Genomic DNA, 19,872 nt, shown 5'->3' with positions numbered 1-19,872 from the left:
CCTGAAATTTTAGATAATTATACTTCCTGGGGCATTAGGAAGGTTGCATGACATTATTCCATCCTTCTCCTACAACCCCATCCTCCCTTCTAAAAAGCACTATCCACCATGAAGTCAGATGCCCTTCATCAAACAAGAAAAATGACCTTTTTTTGGTAAAGTCTGTTGCTCATTATTAAATTTATGTTCTCATTTGTAAACTGAGAGATTTGGAAGTCTATCAATCCATAGATTTAAAAATGACAGTCAAGCAGAGAACCACATTAATATAAAACATACTCACCCACAAATACACAAAGACACACATTACCTTTGGTATTTTGTACAATCCTGTTGAAATGAGTTTGTTCTAAAATTTAGAATCCAAATGTTAATGGGGAACTATTGAGGATTTTGGGACAAGTCACAGCTCTCAAGGGTGGAAGGGGGGCAGGCAGAGTAAGTAAAGGTCATTTTCTGCACTCTCTGGTATTCAGATTTTAAGCGTTTTAAGGGCAAATCATAGTTAATGCACTTATCCAGTTTCATTCATCCAATTTACAGTTTTATTGGTATCATCTTTTGTCACACTTTTTTCTACCCAACTAGTGCTTTACACTGTGGTTAGTTGCTCAATTACAGAAGTGAAAATTCTTAGGAAGTACACTGCTTCCTTAACCACAAATATGGGTGAATCTGGTACATATCATCAATTCATCCGTAAACATTTATTAAGTGCCTACTATGTGCCAGACAATGTAGTAAGTACTGGGGTTACAAAAAAAGAGGTAAAAGACCAGCATCACTGGATGCAAAAGCACATGATGGGGAGTAAGGCTTAAGAAGACAAAGAGGGGCAGCTAGGTGGCGCAGTGGATAAAGCACCCGCCCTGGATTCAGGGGGACCTGAGTTCAAAGCTGGCCTCAGACACTTGACACTAGCTGTGTAACCATGGGCAAGTCACTTAACCCTCACTGCCCTGCAAGATAAAAAACAAAAAACAAACAAGAAGACAAGAAAGGAGGGCTGTAGGTTATGAAGGATTTTAAATTCCAAATACAGCATTTTGTATTTATTAATGAAGGCAAAAATGAGCCACTTGTGTTTGTTGAGTAGGGGGGCACAGGGCCACATGATCTGATAAGGGAAAAGGCGCCACTAGAGGAAACAAGGTGGAGAGAATGAGGGTTTTTTCTAAAAATTGTATAGAATAGGGTGGGTTGCCACTTTCTCTGTGCAGATTTTGCCCTCCATTCTACTAGTACTATTACCACCAACACCACCACCACCACCACCAAGAAGGTTTGGAAAATTATTTTTATATATAAAATTACTTGATTCATATAACAGCCATATGTGTGGTGAATGCTCTTATTATAACCATTTTACAGATGAATAAACTGAGGTACAACAGTTAAGTGACTTGCCAAAATCTAGAGGCAGGATGTGTCTGAGGCCAGATTGGTACTCAGGTGTTCTTGATTTCAAGAATTATCTATGACAGAAACCAGCTGCTGCCCAGACAAAGCCCCTAGTCCTATGATCTTCCTTCAATCACCCACTTTCACACCCTCCTTTTTCCTCTCTCTCATACAATATTCTGATATTTTTTAAAAAATGAACTTTCCTAAATCAATGGAATCAGACATTGTATATTTTATACAACTTACTAAATCATTTTTGTGAAAGAATGGTGTTTTTGCAGAACTTTCTGGTGTCATAAATGAAGTGCTTGCCCTTGAGCCTGGGAGAACTGGGTTCAAGTCCTGCCTTAAAAACATGTTGTCCATATGATCCTGGACAAATCACTTCTAAAGGTGCTGGGAAATTCTAGAAGATTAGACATTTCACAGAAAGTGCCAAATTTCACTGACATGAAATTTCCTGATCTAGGAATTCTCTAAATCAGTGCAATCACAGTTCCATGCCCTATCCTTACACAAGCCCTCTAATGTGTATTTATGTCTTGACCTTGATCAGAATGAAACTTCATTTTTTCTTTCACTGACAACATTACTATTATGTTGTGTCTCTTTGGATTCAGCATTGTGTCAAGAATTAAGACAAAAGGAAGATAAAAAGTGTTTGTAATATACATATATGTATCTATATATACAGATATTAATGCATGTATCTATATTTATTTTCACATGTATGTATGCATGTATTTGTGTGTGCATGTGTACCTTATGCTGCACAGGCAAAGTTGGTTATCATAGATGAAAAGAGAAAAGTTAATTATGATTCACTGAACACATGTAAATGTTAGAAATGGGAAGAGTAGGGTAAAAATTAGAGAAGTAAACGCAATTTTTTTTTCCGGTGTGTTTGTGGTATGGTGATTTCAGAATCACTTGCTGTGTACCCTGCAGTGAAATAGATAAGAGTAAGTTAGCCATGTGACCCTGCTAGAAAGAACACTTGACCTCTCAGTTACCTTATCTGTGAAATGAGGCACTAGATCTCTATATCTTCTAACATCTCTTCCATCTCTAGGCATACGAGCCTATAAATCATGTGTTTGTGACATATCTTTGCCCACTGGATGAAGTGGACAAATACTTGCTTGTGAATCTAAAAATCTGAATTCCTTCTTCAACTCTGTTCCATCTGTATATAAGAATATGGCCAAGATTTTTCATGTCTCTGAGGTTTCTTCATGGATAAAATGAAAGTGTTAGTCTTTATGAGCTTTAGAGTCTCTTTCAGTTCTAAAAAATTGATGATTCTGCTTTCCTAGAGCAGATGGTGATAGACAACTAGAAATACCAGTTGAAATGTTAAAATGGTATAGGGATGGGAATGGACTTGTATTTTTTTTTTTGGGTGGGGCAATGAGGGTTAAGTGACTTGCCTAGGATCACACAGCTAGTACATGTCAAGTGTCTGAGGCCATATTTGAACTCAGTTCCTCCTTAATCCAGGGCAGGTGCTTTATCCACTGTGCCACCTAGCTGCCCCTGGGAATGACCTCATCTTGATGAAGACACCTTGAAATATATGTTGACTTGTATTGTACCTCTGTTACCCATTCCCTAGCATGTATTCTAATGAGAAGACCAATTTACCCTGCCAGCTCCTAGTAGCATTGGGTTTTAGTGAGTCCTAAATTCTGAATAGTAAAAATTTTATACATTGCTTGAATTAATAATTGCTCTACATTTAATGGAATGTCATTATTTGGCAAAGAATGAAATCAAGTAAAAAGATATTTTTCACTCAACTCACATGTGATACTAGCAAGAGTGATGCTGGATGTAAAATGTCCTTCCTTGGGAGTTGGGAGAGTCTATGTTGGCCATTTTATAGTTTACCAAATGTACAGCTTCTGAATGCACATTTACAAAAGCATAACTCTTCACCTGCAGGGTGAACAATTAAAACATCATACCCACACCCTAGGAGACAATTACAAAATGAGTTTTCTTGCTCAGACTTGAATTTACCAGGATTATTTGTGCACCCTTACCTAATATGTCTTTTCTGTCACTTTCATTTTTCTTGTGTAAACACTTTTTGTCTTCAATGTTTCTTCTTAAAATATATCCCTCATGAATTTCTTTATATAACAAAATCTCAGTTTCATGGGAAATAGCCATCCATTATTATGTTTGGGAGGGGAATTTTTTTTTTCAGAAATCATGTGGTTTTCAAATGAAACCAGATGATTTACACTTGAATCTAACTCTTCATTTTTGTATTCCTGATACATTGCTATATCCAAGGTGACAAAAGATGATAATGCCATTGGTGATGAAAAACAAAAAGTTTCATTTTGATTCATATCAAGATCTAAAATACATCTATGGGTCTGTGTGTATGCATACATATGTATGTACATAGACATATACACATACTCATAAGCAAAGGAATACCCATACTTGTGTACACACACACACACACACACACACACACACATACATATATATATATATATATACTTATGTATGTATGTATATGTGAGTGTGTGTGTATGTGTGTGTTTGTATCACCTAATTCTAGAGTAATAATAGGGATTGTACCTGTGATTTCCTTGGTATAGAGAACTCCTGCTTAAGGCTATTCTCTCTCAATGAAGCCTTGCACATTCTGTGAAACATTCAGTCTTATAGAGTTTCTGGCAATTGTAGAAGTTATGTAATTTGGGGTCAGCTAGGTGGCATAGTAAATAAAACACCAGCCATGGATTCAGGAGGACCTGACTTCAAATCCAGCCTCATACACTTGACACTAGCTGTATGACCATGGGCAAGTCACTTAACCCTCACTGCCCTGAAAAAAAAAAAATAGAAGTTAGGTGATTTGTGCAGGGTCAGACAGACAATTTAGGTTGCAGATGGGACTAGCACCCAGGTCATCCTGGCTGAGTGGCCAGTTCTCTATTTATGTGCCAGAGTGCTTATAAAAAACAACCATCTTTCGGAACAAAGATTTAGTAAATTGTACAAGATTTACAAGAAAGCCTTTTGATTCTTACTATATTTTTAAGTGTTTTGCCATTTAAAAGACTTTTCTGAAAACACAAATCTTGAAACATGTGTCCTGTTTGTCAGACTTCCAAGACCGTACAGTAGCACTATATCAGTGTACCATCTGGCTATTCCAACTCCAGCTCTCCGCTGATGAGAAGGGTATTTCTGGAACTAAGCAAAATGACCATATTGATGTATTTTAGTAGGTTAATTTTGTTCTACCCAATGATCACATAAAAGTTTAAAATGTTTCTTTAGTAAGTCATATTTAGCTTACTGTTCTTACATAGTATTATTGGGAAAGAAGAAAAAAAATCTTGCCAGGAAATACTTGATGGAGTCTGCCATCTGCTGGATGATAATGAGATTTCTAGTCTTGACAATATATGACATTTTTAATGTGTTTTCCTGGTGTTTATTTTATTGCCAGAGCCACCTCGCTGGACGAAGAAACCTGAAAGTGCTGTGTACAGCATTGGGAGCAATGAGATCCTGCTATGTGAAGCTGAAGGAGAACCTACCCCTGAAATAGTGTGGAAAATCAATGGCTTACCCATTAATAGTGAGTGCTATTAAATTCTCTTGCCTATCCACAATCCTTGAAGCTGATAGCTTAGTGGGATGCGTTGAACTCAGTCAGTATGTTTAACCAAATTAATAAATCTGATTTCAAGAGTAGTCCAGGTTGGTCTATTTTGAAGCTTTCTAATCTAGACTGAAATTGTTGATTCTCTATAATATCTGTATTTTATCCTCTGATTTTGCTGTGGCTCTTGAGGATACTATTTTCCCTGTTGCCTCAGGTTCAAAACAATCAGTTTCTGCCTTGATTTTCATTCCTTTTCTCCTCCTGAATCTCATGAATTTCCAGATCTTGTTGATTTTGTCTAATCCAGGCCTTCTTTACCACGACCCTGAACTACTGAAGTTGCCTCCTTATCAGTCTCTCCATTCCTGCTCACTTTCCTCTGCTACCTATCCTTTAAACCATGACTGGATAAGTATCATATCTGATATAATAACTCCGCTGGCCAAAATATTATTGTTCACCAGTGAAATATACAAACTCCTTAGGTTGACATTCAAGACCTTTTACAATCTGCCACTAACTTCACTTTGCCAACTTTATGTTATGTCATCCCTTTTCATCAGTGGCATCAAACTCAAATAGAAACATATCTCTTGGGGACATGCTGACTTAGAAAACCACAAATTGACATTATCTATGTTGTATTGTCTTTTTAAATTTTTTTGTTAAATATTTCCCAATTATTATTATAAATTTTTTTTTGGTGAGGCAATTGGGGTTGTGACTTGCCCAAGGTCACACAGCTATTAAGTGTTAGGTGTCTGAGGCTGGATTTGACTCAGGTTTTCCTGAATCCAGGGCCGGTGCTTTATCCACTGTGCCACCTAGCTGCCCCCTCAAATTATATTTTAAATGGCTTGGGGTCCCCCCACACTTGGTCTTCGGGCTGTGAGTGTTAAGCCTTTGCTCTTTCTGAACTTATACACTAATCAAGCTTTACTGCTTATAATTCTTTGTAAATATGCCAAGCCTTCAAGCCTGTGTACTTTTTCCTATACTGCTTCCAGTACCTGGAGTGCCCTACCTCAGCTCTACCTTTCCAAATCATACCCATGTTTGAACACCCAATGCAAATAATATTAATCTGATTTGGGAAGACTGTTTATTCATGTCACCTTCCATAGATTGCACTTTGTACCTCTCTAATATGCTTTTCCTGTTTTATTTTTCCTAGTATAGTGATTATTTATGTATTGTCCTAGCTACAACTTGAAGGTGTCATGAAGTTAGGATGGCAGGGTGTTGTCTCATTTTTATCATGTATTACACCATTTCCTGTTCAATGCTCTAATCATAGTGATGAATAAGCTCTTATAAAATTGAATTGTTAAATAAGGTGGTACATAATATATTGAACTATGTGTGGAACTGAGGTCTATGCTTATACAGTTTGAGTCCTCATGTATATTTATAAAGCATAGAGGAAAAGGACCTGGTTTAGGACAGAACAAAGAATGATCCATACCTATGAGGAAAAGCAAAAGAGTTGGGAGTTACTTTGCTTAGGAAAAAAATAACAAATTTAGAACCTATCTACCTATTTAATCTATCTATCTACCTATCTGTCTGTCTGTCTGTCTGTCTATCTATCTTGTTCTCTTCACAAAGCCTATCAATCAAACCAGCACCAAGCAATCAACTTGTATTTATTATGTGTCTGGCCAGGTATTAGGTTCTAGGAGGACAAAAGAAAACAGTGAAACAATCCCTTCTCCCAAGGAGCTTACCCTCATTAGTATATGGAGGTCATTCTGAGACCTTGAAGACTATATACAATTAGAGTACACACACTGGAAGGGATTACCACTTTGCAAAATATTTGTATATTATCAATGGTGGACTATGTACCTGGTCTACCAGGACTTGCCTGTCTAGTTGCAGTGTGGCACATTGTCAACAAAAGATGGATTATCAGGTCAATACAGTTTTGGACATTATTGTTATTAAGAGAACCTATTTTGATGAAACAATGGGTCTTTTAAAGTATATTGGATGTAATTCTGTAAATGCACATGGGCATTTGTCAGTCAGGTAGTTTGTCAATTGGTATTTATTAATTGCCTGGCACTGTGCAAATTGCCAAGGATACATAATAGAAAAAGACAATCCCTGTTCTCAAAGCACTCACAGTCAAATGGAGGAGAAACCATACAAACAGTTATGTACAAATGGGCTATGTATCAATAAGTTGGAAATCATTTCAGAGGGAAGGCATGAAATTTATTCTCTCTTGAGAGGTGTGGAATGAGAAAGAAATGTCGAATTAAGTCTTCCTTTTCTGAATTTGTACTTGATCTTTATTTTTTTTTCAATCTTCATAGTATTTTATATTTTCTAGGTACATGTAAAAATAGATTTCAACATTTGTTTTTATTAAATTTTGATTTGCAAATTTTCTCCCTACCTCCCCTGTCCCCTCCCCAAGACAGAAAACAATCTGATATAGGTTATATATGTACAATCACATTAAACATTATTTCTGCACTAGTCATCTTGTGAAAGAAGAATCAGAACAAAAGGGAAAAACCTCAGAAAAGAAAAGAAAACAAAACAAAACAAAAAGTAGAAATAGTATGGTTCCATCTGCATTCTGTTTCCACAGTTCTTTTTTTCTGGATATGGAGAGCATTTTCTATAATGAGTCCTTTGGAAATCTCTTGGATAATCTCTAAATCTTAATGCAAATACTGCCTTTTACGTGAAACCTGATAGGTCATGGTGAACTTTGCCAAAAATGTTACATAGTCTCTTGCTTTACAAATGTTCTGTTTTTCTTTCAATGAATTGTATATTTTATATTATTAAATGAAAATTTCTTTAGGGCAGGAATTGCTTCATTTTTAGCTTTTTATTCCAAGTATTTAGCACATAGTAGTTGTGGATAAGTGCTTTTGCATAGCAACTATTGATTGATTAATTGATTCTACTTCTCTGATTGTGATGGTTATTCTTCTATTAGATTATAAGATCTATTAGGGAAGAAAGCTTATTTAAACTTTGTAATTCCCCCAGTGCCTGGTACAATGCTCAGCAAATAATAGATGTTCAATGAGTGATTTTTGAATAAATGACTCTATCAATGGTTTAATGATTTAAAAAAAAATAATAATAATATCAAAGACATTGAACCTAAAGACAGGAAGTAACCTTAGAAATTTTATGAAGAAGGAATCTGGGACCTTTAAAGGTTAAATTATTTTCCCAAAGCCACAGGAATAGTAAGTACCATGGCTGAGATTCAAACCCATTTATTCAGATTCTATATATTGTACTCAGTCAAATAAATTTTGAAGTGTAGATGAAGAATTCACGGATATATAAAGTTGTGAGGTACTTGAGATATATATAGTGTGTGGCATTAGACTTGAAATCAAGATGATCTGGGTTCAGATCATTGCTGAGATGTTAAATATCTGTGTGACACTGAACAAGTCACTGTCTCTGAGCCTCAGATCCCCGTTTAAAAAGTAAGGAGTTTGGGCTCAATGTTCTTTAGAATAATTTTTAACTTTAAATCTCCAATCCTGTGATGATCCCTTATGCTAATTGAAGTTAATACTTGGAACCTAGTCTAGCATTTACACTTTCAACAGATCCGTTTCAATGAAAATAAATTTATTTTTGTTCATCCTTTGGTCATAGGTAAACCCCAGTTAATTTGGAGGAACTCTATACATGGGATTTTTAAGTAATAGAATGATAGACTGGAGCTATCAGGACATTTGGTGTACACACTTGTGTGTATGCATGTGTTTAGGCACACACATGTATATATGTGTGAATATTCACATGAATAAGGCTACACATGTGTGTTTGCATGCGTGTACCTCTATTTCCCTTCTTGAGAAAAATTCAAATTGATCTGATTTCATTCAAGAGAACTCTGTGTGGCATAGCATTCTGCTATGTATAGAACAATACATAAAAAAGACTATAAGACTCACGATCTTGACTTCTTGATGCATCTGATGCATTAAATAGTTAGATACCAAAAGAAGGAGCTCTAAAATTTCAGAGAAAGATCAGAGTTTTCTGTAAGCAATGCGGTGGCATCATTTGAGGTAAGGAAAGTTGCAAGGACAAACATATAAAAACAGGCATATAGTGATCTTAGAGAAGAGCAAAAAGCTTGGTTGTTAATTCATTTCAATCCAATAATCATTTTTAAAGCATTTACAATGTACAAGACACTGTGTTAGGCATTGGGGATACAAAGAAAGAAAAAAAATGAAAGTCTCAAGGAGCATCTATTTATTCATTCATGTATTTGACATTTTTCTAGTGCCTAATTTATTAATTTCTTTGCCTATACATTGGATGGGAGATAAATATTAATAATATATATATATTCCCTCCATCTAGAGGCTCAAAATCTACCAGATGGAAATAAGGCTTAACACAGATGATTGTAATGCAAATTATGATATGCTCCTTTGGTGACCTCCTTAGCTCCCATTGTGTTAATTATCATCCATATCTTTACAAATGACTCACAATCAATGCAACCAGCTTCATTTTCTCTACTGACCTTCAGAATTATATCACCAACTGCCTCCTGATCATTTCAAACATGATGATCTGGAGACATCCATATTCAACAGGAACAAAGCAAAACTCATTGTCTTTCTCTTCAAACTAACAATCATTTTTTTTTTGTAGATGTCCCTATTTCTCTCTGACACAGTTATTCCATTCAGTCAGTCAACAAAAAGTTATAGAGTATATTCCAGGTGCTTTATTAAGTTCTGGAAATATAAAGAAAAGTAAGACAACATCCAGGTAACTAAGCAATACTATATGTATAGATACAGGTATATACATGGATATATCTATATGTATATGTAGGTGTAGATGTACACACACACACATAGAGTTATATGTATTTATACTTATTTACTTCCTCATATCCTTATATACTTCTTGTCTAATCTTAGGAAAGCTGGTTAAATTCTACAAAGCAAGCATACCAAATATATACAAACATACATTGGTATAAATACAGTTACATACATATATCTCTTACCTTATACCAAGACATATACATACACACATACACATTTGTACATACATGCATGTGCATATACACATATGTCTATATACATATACATGTGTGTATGGGTAAATATATGCTTGCATATACGTGCACATGTATGAATGTACTTATACATATGCATGTATATACCACATACACACACATATATAAATACATATATATACATATACATAAATATATATACACACATTAAAGACAAATGAATATCATAGGACTTTTTGTTTGATCCTGGAGGACACAGGGAGATACTGGATCTCATTGAATAAGCAGCTGACATGGTCAGATCTGTGCTTTGGGAACATCACCTTGGCATCTAAGTGGAGAATGGATTGGGTGGGAAAGAGGCTTAAAACACGTAGACCAATGAGAAGGCTATTGTAATTGTAATTGTCTAGGTAAGAGATGATGAGGAACTGAATTAGTATTGTGGTTATGGCACTGGAAAGAGGAGGATGTTTATGAAAGAGGTTTTGTTAGTAGAAATTACAAGATGTGACGGTGAATATTTGGCATGAGTAAAAGTAAAAACTGGAGGATGGCTTTGTCTTTGAAGGCCTGAATGATCGGAAGGGTGGTGGTACCCACAACAGTAATAAGAAAGTTTAGAACGTGTGAGGGGAGGACAATGAATTGTTTCAGGTGCCTGTGGGGTACCCAGTTCAAGTTACCCAAGATTCATGTGGAGATGGTTTGGTTACATATAATTATGGAAAGAGAATAGAGTGGGATATATAAAAATCTGGAAATGATTTTCATATAAATGATAATGGATAACATGAGAAACAATGAGATCACTTAGTTATAGTGTGGCATGGATAAAAAATCTAATAAAATAAAATAAAATTAGATAAAAATCTGACAAATAAGAGGAGGAAAAATAGGGGACAGATAAAAGAGGAGGAACCAGGAAATAGCAGGTCCATCAAAATAAAACAACTCTATCTAGTTATGAGTATCCAGGATGAGAAGATTATGAATAGAGTAGAGAGGTCAAAAAGGATCTGGGTTGAGAATAGTTCATTGGATTTCACAATTAAGGGATAAATGATAAGTTTGAAAGGGACAGTTTCAATTGAAATATGAAATCAGAAGCTAGATACTAGAGAGTTAAGATGAGAGAGAGGGAAAGTGGACAGGCACGGTTTGTTGAGGGTCTTCTCAAGAAGTAAAATTACAAAAAGGAGATGAAGGCTTAGGGGATAAAAGGATACGATGGTTTAGGGGATGGATAGATCAAGTGAGAGTTTTTTGAGGATCACGGAGACATGGGCAGGTTTGAAGGCAGCAGAAATGGAGGCAGTAAATATGAAATCTCCCCTCACTGAAATGTGAGGCCCCTGAGAGTAGAGATTGTTTTCTTTCTTGGTATTTTGTAACCTACCAAATACCACACCATCTAACAAATAGTAGATGCTTAATAAATATTTGTTGATTGATTGTGTCATTGACTAATGGAGTGCTAAGGGAACAGATGAGGAATACACATATTCTAGCTGCAGGTCCAAGGATGTTAGGCAATTCTATATGCCAAGGTTGGAGAGGCGGGTGGGATCCAGAATATCGATGGTCTTGAAATGCAACCATAGTTTAAGTCATCATGGGAATTAATTAAGTTCAGTTTTTAAAAAGGGAAGGGAAAGCCTGTTATAAATTCAGAATGGCCTACTTGCAAATACCACCCTTATGTATTTATATACTTCATGTCTAATCTTAGGAAAGCTGGTTAAATTCTCTAAAAACATACACATATAGATAATACAAACACATATACAAATACAATATACTTATAAACATTGGTATATATACATTGACACAATACATAGTCATATGAATATGCCACACACATATTATACCAGGACATACATATTTACACACACACCCCTATACACATATGTATATACTTATATGTATGAATATATGCACAAACATACATATACACACACAAATTTATATATACTTACACACATCCTGATAACCTTTATTATTCTGCTACTATGTTTGGTGCTAGGAATACAAATATGCTAATGAAATATTCCCTGCTCTCAAAAACCTTGCATTCTGCTCTCTATAGGCAATGGAAAGAAAGCTAGTTAAGAGTTTTAAGCATAATATGCTAAATGCTAAATATTAATAGTTTAGAACAAATGCAACCAGTAAATACAGTGTAAAAACAGAGCTTTTTTTTTTTTGAAAAGTCTTGTTTTACAAGGGATATATGATTTTCTGTTTATTTTATACCTCAAGAGTGATAGGAGCCTACCAAAAGAGAGGATTGTTCAAGAAGGCCTTACCTAAGAGAAGAAAACAGGGAATGTGTTAGGAATTACAACAGAAAACATTTGAATGAAAAACATTAGGAATTCTCATATGCCCATTAAAAATACTGTAGAATAATATTAATGAATGATTTATGAGTATGTAATGCATCCTTATTTGTTGAGCTTACATGCCTTATTGTGTTTCAGAAGAGCACCCCCTGCCTGGTATTGTGTTTTACCCGGGAGAAATCAGTTTCAGTTATGTTCAGTTGAATCATACTGGTGTGTACCAGTGTGAAGCCACAAATGTACATGGCAAAATTCTCGCTACTGCCAATATCAATGTATTGGGTAAGTCCTTCTCTAAAACACAGTGTAGATTTGCAGTATGTAAGACAAATATTGTAAAGAAAACTTTTACCAACAGCAAATTCTTATTTGCTGAATGTGTCTAGCTTGCATTTTAATAGCAGCAGCACATAAGGGGAAAGATTAAAACTCAATGCATATGACTCAGTTCTTCTCTAGTTGTCCTTGGGCATATGATATCAAAGAAAAACAAATGCTTCCAAATATGTATTCATTTAGATGATGTTTTGATTTAATAATTAAAATATGGGTAGCTATCTTGTATTTTACCCTCTATCATATATTCCATTTATTAGATTATATAAACATTTTCTTATATACTTAAAATATATACAAGTAACTTACATAGGATATGTGATTTTTGATCACATTTTAACATAGAAGAGAAAACATAAGATTTGACTTCTTCTTTGATTTATAGATATTTCTCCATTGATGCAAACACCAGATGATGAAGGCTATGCTGCTGTGGTTGGTTACAGTGCTTATTTACTTTGTGAGGTTTTTGCCTCACCTCCTGCAGTGATTACTTGGTAAGTTTGTTTGATTTTTCCTTAAAAGGGCACCATATGGAGAGAATGATACACTTATTATCCATCATTTTATGGCTACTATAATATATATGTTCAATGCCTTTAAGAGATTAAGCTTTAAATATAGAAGAAATGTAATTAACTACCTTCCCTATCAACTTTGTATTAAATTTTAATAATGCTTTTAAAATGTTTTATGCTAAACTTAAGAATCATAAAGGGATTAGAAAGAGATCAGTATCCGGCCTCAGACACTTAACACTTATTAGCTGTGTGACCTTGGGCAAGTCACTCAACCCCAATTGCCTCACTTAAAAAAAAAAAGAGATCAGTAGTCACAGGTCTTTTATTTTAGCTCTTAAACTATTTCATCTCTTTTCAATGTGTATAACAGTAACTACAACCACAAAACATCAATTAATAATAATGATAATAGTATTAATAATAACCAATATTCATATTTTGCTTATTAGATGTCAGGTACTGTGTGCTACGCCCTTTACAATGATCTAATTTGGTCCTCACAACTTCCTTATGAGGTAGATACCTCCATTTTCCAGATGAAGAACTCGAGGCAAACAGAGGTCAAGTCACTTGATCAGGGTCAGATAGTAAAACATTAAACAAACAATTGGGATGGTTAAAATAGATTTCCTCAGTACAGTGTCACTGAAATCCATTTCCTTTTGAGGGGAAACTTGGCACCCTGCCTTTGTGCAGTAAGTACATAAAACACTAGAGTGGGTTTCTAGTCCCCAGTCAGATGAGACTTGAAGTGAGGGAGCCAGGTGAGATAAGATGGGGATAAAAAAAAACTGTAGACATAATCTGATTTCTGTCTTATGTTAGCATCCTCACTAAAGAGGGCTTTATATATATTGAACAAAAAAAGAGCTTAACACACATTGGTTAAAAAGCAGCTGAAGAGACCTGTAACCTTCTCCTGCAGGGAAGGGACTTATTAACCATAGCAGCTCCAATGAATTGAGGATAGAAGTGATTAATAAAAGTATTATCAGAATATGAATTAATTCAAGGAATCAATTTTGCAATTTAAAAAATCTACCAACTCAAATTTAACCTTAATAAAAAGGACAACATTTTATTCCTTTTTTAACATCTAGTACAGTGTCTTCACTGTAGTACAGACTAATTAATGTTTGTTAAAACAAATTCTATTGATTTCTCTCTAATCATTGAATCATAGTCTTTTAGAGCTGTGTTGCTCCTTAAACATCAAGAATAATTGTGAATATGCTTTGAAGACGATACCCGACGTAAATTATTCAAAATATGAGGTAGCTTTTCAGGTGCTAATGGCTAGAGGATCCACAGTGCAACATCATAGGTCAGAATGCTCCCAAACTTCTTGGGAACCTACCAAATATTTATTTTTACCAGTTGTCTAGAAGACAACAAAGGCATTAAGTATTTTCTCCATTGAATTTGTAATTACTCTCCCAGAAATATATACACCCTAAGAGGGAAGAATGAACTTGAAAAGAAATTATATGAAGAATATGGACACTAAAATATGTGTAGTCAGAACATGTATGTCATGTATGTATGTGTGCATTTAGGTGTGCATATATGCATACATATATGCATGTGTGTTGTATGTGTGTATGTAATGGGGAAACTCATGCCTCTGGCAATGCAAAACTGGTTATCATGTCACCTTCTGCTGCGACTGCCTCACTTCATACAAGGCATTCAAATGAAGAAGGTGTTGAGAGAAACTGGTCTGAATATTTTTTTTTAACCTTCCCCATTATATTCTTCTGTTCTAAGAAAATAACAAACACTATACTTGTTAGAGAAGATAGAGAAGGCTGGTGACTTTTGTCCTACTTGCCCGTAACAAACCTGGTCACTGTCTCCTTATATAACCATCACCAACACAAGAATTTAAATAAAATATTGACTGAAGTCAACTTTTTAAAACATTCCAAATGACTGTTTAAGAACTACAACTGAATTTGCAGTTGAATTTTAATAAAATAACAAGAATAATCACAAGATTTTAGACTTTGAGTCAGGAGGGAACTTAGAGGTCATCTATTCCTATTTTATATATATATATATATATATATATATATATATAAAATAGGAATATATATATATATATATAAAATTGAGGAAACAAAAGCCCAGAGCATTGGAATGATTTGCACAAGGTGAAACTCATTAGTGGAAGTGGCAGGATTTGAAATTGGACTGGGTTACACAAACAAGTTTTGGGGTAGTAAAGTCAAAATCAGTGGGATGCATCAAGAATGCTAGGGGCCTTCCAACTCTAGATTTCAGATTTAGATATTCCGTCTGGGGTGGTCAGTGTTTCATTCTTTGTACTTGTATCCATAGTGCTTAGATCATGGAAGACTCATAATAAATCCTTTCAAAAGAGTTGAATTAGTTTTTATTGGTGTCTATTCCTTACATCTTCATAGTTTTCTCCAGTTTCTTTCCCTTTAGAGTCATCTCCTGTAACAAATTGATATGCAATGAATTCTTGTTAATTGATTTATATTTTAGGCTTGGTCAGTGTGATCCCAGACGGGAAAACCAATTTCTCTGAAGGGCAGAACTAAATAGAAATGTTTACGAGTGCCAGGGATAGAGAGCTGAGCTTGGAGTTGTGAATACCTGAGTTCAAATCTAGACATCTAGACACTTGCTGACCATGGCATTCTGAGCAAGTCACATAACTTCACTGGGCCTCTCTTTCCTTATCCTTAAAATAAGATGGTTAGACTTCATGGTCTCTAAGAACCCATTTAGCTCTAAGTCTATAATCTTATAATCTATGATCCTACAAGCCTATTATAGACTCACATGAGGAAGGCAATACAGAAAACCACAGCTGTGACTGTTTCAAGAGGACCTTGATTTCCTAATGAAGTCTGCTGCCATATGCCACTTTTTAAATGGGATAGTCAGTGCTTTATTTGCTTAGCAGCTCCAAACTGGGAAGTCTATTTTAACTATTTGCAGTTTGTGGTTGTATTTATTCCCAAATATGTCTTTGGAGGAAATGCTATATCTTCACAAGCAATGGGGAGCTCAGCTTTTAGTAGGGATCTTAACAACAGGATAGTTTTCTCTAGACCTAAGATACAGCAAAGTATTGATATGAAAGTGAAGAAGGTTCATTTGCCATTTCATTTCATGTGAGTACCATTGAATACCCTCTAGCCACAATTGATTTTTTAATGGTGAGGCAATTGGGGTTAAGTGACTTGCCCAGGGTCACACAGCTAGTAAGTGTCAAGTGTCCAATTGAATATTTTTTAAATACAGTAAGTTAAACAAAAAGGATTTATTGAGCTGTTAAGATAGGCCAACCTCTGCCCTGCTTTGAGAAGTTTATAATGTAATCAGAGAGACAAGTATTGTATCCATCCACCATTTACAGAAGCTGGAAATGAGAAAAAAGAAATTAGCCCAGTTAAATCATTTGTTCTCTCTGCTCCTCAATCTCATCATATTTTCAATGAAGTGATTGAAATAGATGATGTTTAAGGAGCAACACAGCTCTAAAAGACTATGATTCAATGATTAGAGAGAAATCAATAGAATTTGTTTTAACAAACATTAATTAGTCTGTACTACAGTGAAGACACTGTACTAGATGTTAAAAAAGGAACAAAACATTGTCCTTTTTATTAAAGTTAAATTTGAGTTTGTAGATTTTTTTAAATTGCAAAATTGATTCCTTGAATTAATTCAAAATTTTATAAATAAATAGGCAAAAACCATCGAAAGTTGAAAGGCTGGAAGGCCCACATTACATTACACATGAAAATGGAACCTTAGAAATCAAGGAAACAACAAAAGAAGATGCTGGCCCATACACTTGTTGGGTGAAGAGTCCCCGAGGGGAGGTGGCAGTCACTGCCCATCTGGCAATTAGAGGTATTTTGGTCTTCTTCTTTTGCAAGAAATTTCATTTGACTAGTTTTTTTTTTTATTTAATTTTTATTTTTTTTGAAAAGAAACAGAATTTATATTATAAGTCCATTCCCATTTCAGAAAATGTTATTCAGGAAAAGGTCAAATAGCTGCAAACCATGTTTAATAATAATGGATGATTCAGAATATATTATAGATTTGTAGTTGTTCACTTGTTCCCAAGGGATGGCAGAGAATGGGTTGTTTTTTAGCTTTGCCCTTTCCTTGGTTATGTTATTGCAATTTTATACATTGTAAGTAACTGTCCTCTAGGGAAATATCAACATAGGGACATAAGGTGAAAACTGCATGTAGAAACTGCTAGACATCGTTTTACTAAAGCGCTGTATGGACTTTAGGAAGGAGAAGTTTCCCACCTCCTCTCACTTAGCTGACTGCTGTTCTCTCTCTCTCTCTCTTTCATTGTACAAGGTCACAGAACTGAGTGGGAAAGTCATGTGATGACAATGGTGCCATTTGAGTTAATTGACAGGAAACAAATTGATTAGGGACTTGTTTACACATTGCAAATCAATGTTCTGGGACTCTTCATGCCATGAGCTTTACTGTTGTTGGGGTTTAGAAATTAGTCAAAGAACCCTTTTCACACCAACACAAAAGCATTGAGAGGCCCTTTGTAATGGAAGGGAAGGGATCCAAGGTTGTATTTTCACACAATGGGGGTGTTTCTTTGTCTATATGTGAGTTTTGTGAGAATGTAAATGTGTATTCAGCTCCCTGGGTTGCACTTACATGAGCTCTCTGCTGAAATTATGTTCATATGAAAGTCATCCATTTCTTTGCTTTTGCTTCTGAATACTTTATTGCCTCTCATGGCAATTGTATTGTTTTTTGTTTTGTTTTTTTTTTATTTTGTATTTTAAAACATCTGGAGAAGTTTTAACACTTCTCTATCAACGTAAACTACAGTATAGAATGCACTATACCTAGATTCAGAAAGATCTGAGTTCAAATCCACCCTCAGACAGTGTGTGACCCTTAGCAAGTCACAATCTCTAGTAGTCAAAGTTTTGTTCAAGTTTAAAATGGGAACAATGGCACCACCTACCTCACAGGAATGTTGTGAGGATAATGTTTGTATTTATTTTAAAAGATTTGTCTTTCTTTAGGAAGATTGGAGTTGTTAATGGAGCTTTGTAAATGCTCTAAGGCAATGTAGTCTTATTCTCACCCCTCTGGGTCAGTTTCACACAGGCCCAGGTTTACTCTAATTCCCTCATTTTATTTAATTGTCAATTTCTTCTTTCTATTGCTTTTTACTCTGTTAAATACAAACATGTTGAAATCTCCCTGAAACTTCAAAAGACCCTAACTAGGTTCTGCCGTCCATCCCCTAAGGTTCCTTTCTCTCTCCTCCTTCTGTCAGCCTAAGTGCTAGGAAAAAACAAAAACAAAAAAAACCCCAAAACACCTTTATTTGGTGTTTCAACTTCCTCCCTCCTAACTCTCTTTTGAACTCTCAATTGTTTGACTTTAGTCTCATCATTCAGCTGAAACTCCTGTCTCCAAAGTCATCAATGAATTTATAATCTCCTATTTTAATGACCTTTTCAATCATTATTCCCCTTGATCTTTCTTCTGAATTTGATGACCTTTCCCTTCTGTGTACTCTCTCCTCTCCGTTTTTGTGACACTGTTCTGTACTGTTTCTCCTCTTTATTAGAATAAGACTTCACAATCTCACTTGCCGATTAGTCATCTATGTCTTATCCACTACCTCTGGGTGTAGCCTAAGGCCTTGTCCCTGACTGTCTTTCTCTATATTCTTTTACTTGGTGATATCATCCACTCCTATGGGTTCAATTATCATCTCTATGCAGATGACTCTAAGGTGGATATATACAGTCCTAATTTCCCTCCTGAGCTCCCATCCCATATTACCAACTGCCTATTTTAAACTTTATGTCTCAGAAGCATCAAATACTTAGCATGTCCAAAGACAGATTCATTATTCTTCCCCTCAAATACTTCCCTCTTTCAAACTTCCCTATTACTGTCAAAAGTACCAGCCAGATTTACAATGTTACTTCCATTCTTGACTCTTCACATTTGTTAACCCCACATACATAATCAGTTGCCAAATATACTATTTCTCTCATATACATTCCCTTATTCCCAAGCTCTCAGTCACCACTTTAGCTGAAACATTAATTATTACTTCCCTGAACTCCTGTGGAAACCTCTTTTTTGGGCCTCCTGCCTCAAAACACTTCCCACTCCAATCTCTCTTCCCCCAGATTTTCAAAGTGATTTTTCTAAAGGCCAACACTGATCATTTCGTCCATAAACATAACAAACTTCAGTGCTTCCTTTTTGCCTCTGGGATCATAGATAAAACTACATTTGTCATTTAAAGTTCTTTACACCTGTGAGAAAATTATTAATAATAGGGTGTTTGGGGGTTCTATGAGACCCAGAGAGTCTGGCCAGACCTTTCTTGGGGCCAGCCCAGAGTCAGGAGAATTTCAAAGGAAATGCTTTTGGACCTTGGGACCTTGGGACCTAGGGATTAAAACGCCACCTTCCTGAAGGCTTTTTCCCCTGGGAGGGCTCTGTACTCTGACATTAGCTGGACCACCCTCAAATCCAGTAAACCAATAGATTTGAATGATGCTAGCCAATTAGCTTTGAGCAATGTGTAAGGGT

At 35.4% G+C, this 19,872-nt stretch overlaps 1 protein-coding gene across 1 annotated transcript in view; it reads left to right on the top strand.

The window, feature by feature from the left end:
• CHL1 (cell adhesion molecule L1 like) overlaps positions 1 to 19,872 on the top strand; it is a 291,478-nt gene that overhangs the window by 209,585 nt on the left and 62,021 nt on the right. The window contains 4 exon segments of the mRNA XM_043968375.1: positions 4,883 to 5,014; positions 12,560 to 12,703; positions 13,143 to 13,254; positions 17,003 to 17,169. Coding sequence (XP_043824310.1) covers positions 4,883 to 5,014; positions 12,560 to 12,703; positions 13,143 to 13,254; positions 17,003 to 17,169 — 555 coding nt within the window.

The sequence above is a fragment of the Dromiciops gliroides genome, chromosome 1, assembly GCF_019393635.1.
Source record: "Dromiciops gliroides isolate mDroGli1 chromosome 1, mDroGli1.pri, whole genome shotgun sequence".
Classification (NCBI taxonomy): domain Eukaryota; kingdom Metazoa; phylum Chordata; class Mammalia; order Microbiotheria; family Microbiotheriidae; genus Dromiciops; species Dromiciops gliroides.
Note: the sequence above shows the minus strand (reverse complement) of the source record. Positions and strands in the feature narration are given on the sequence as shown.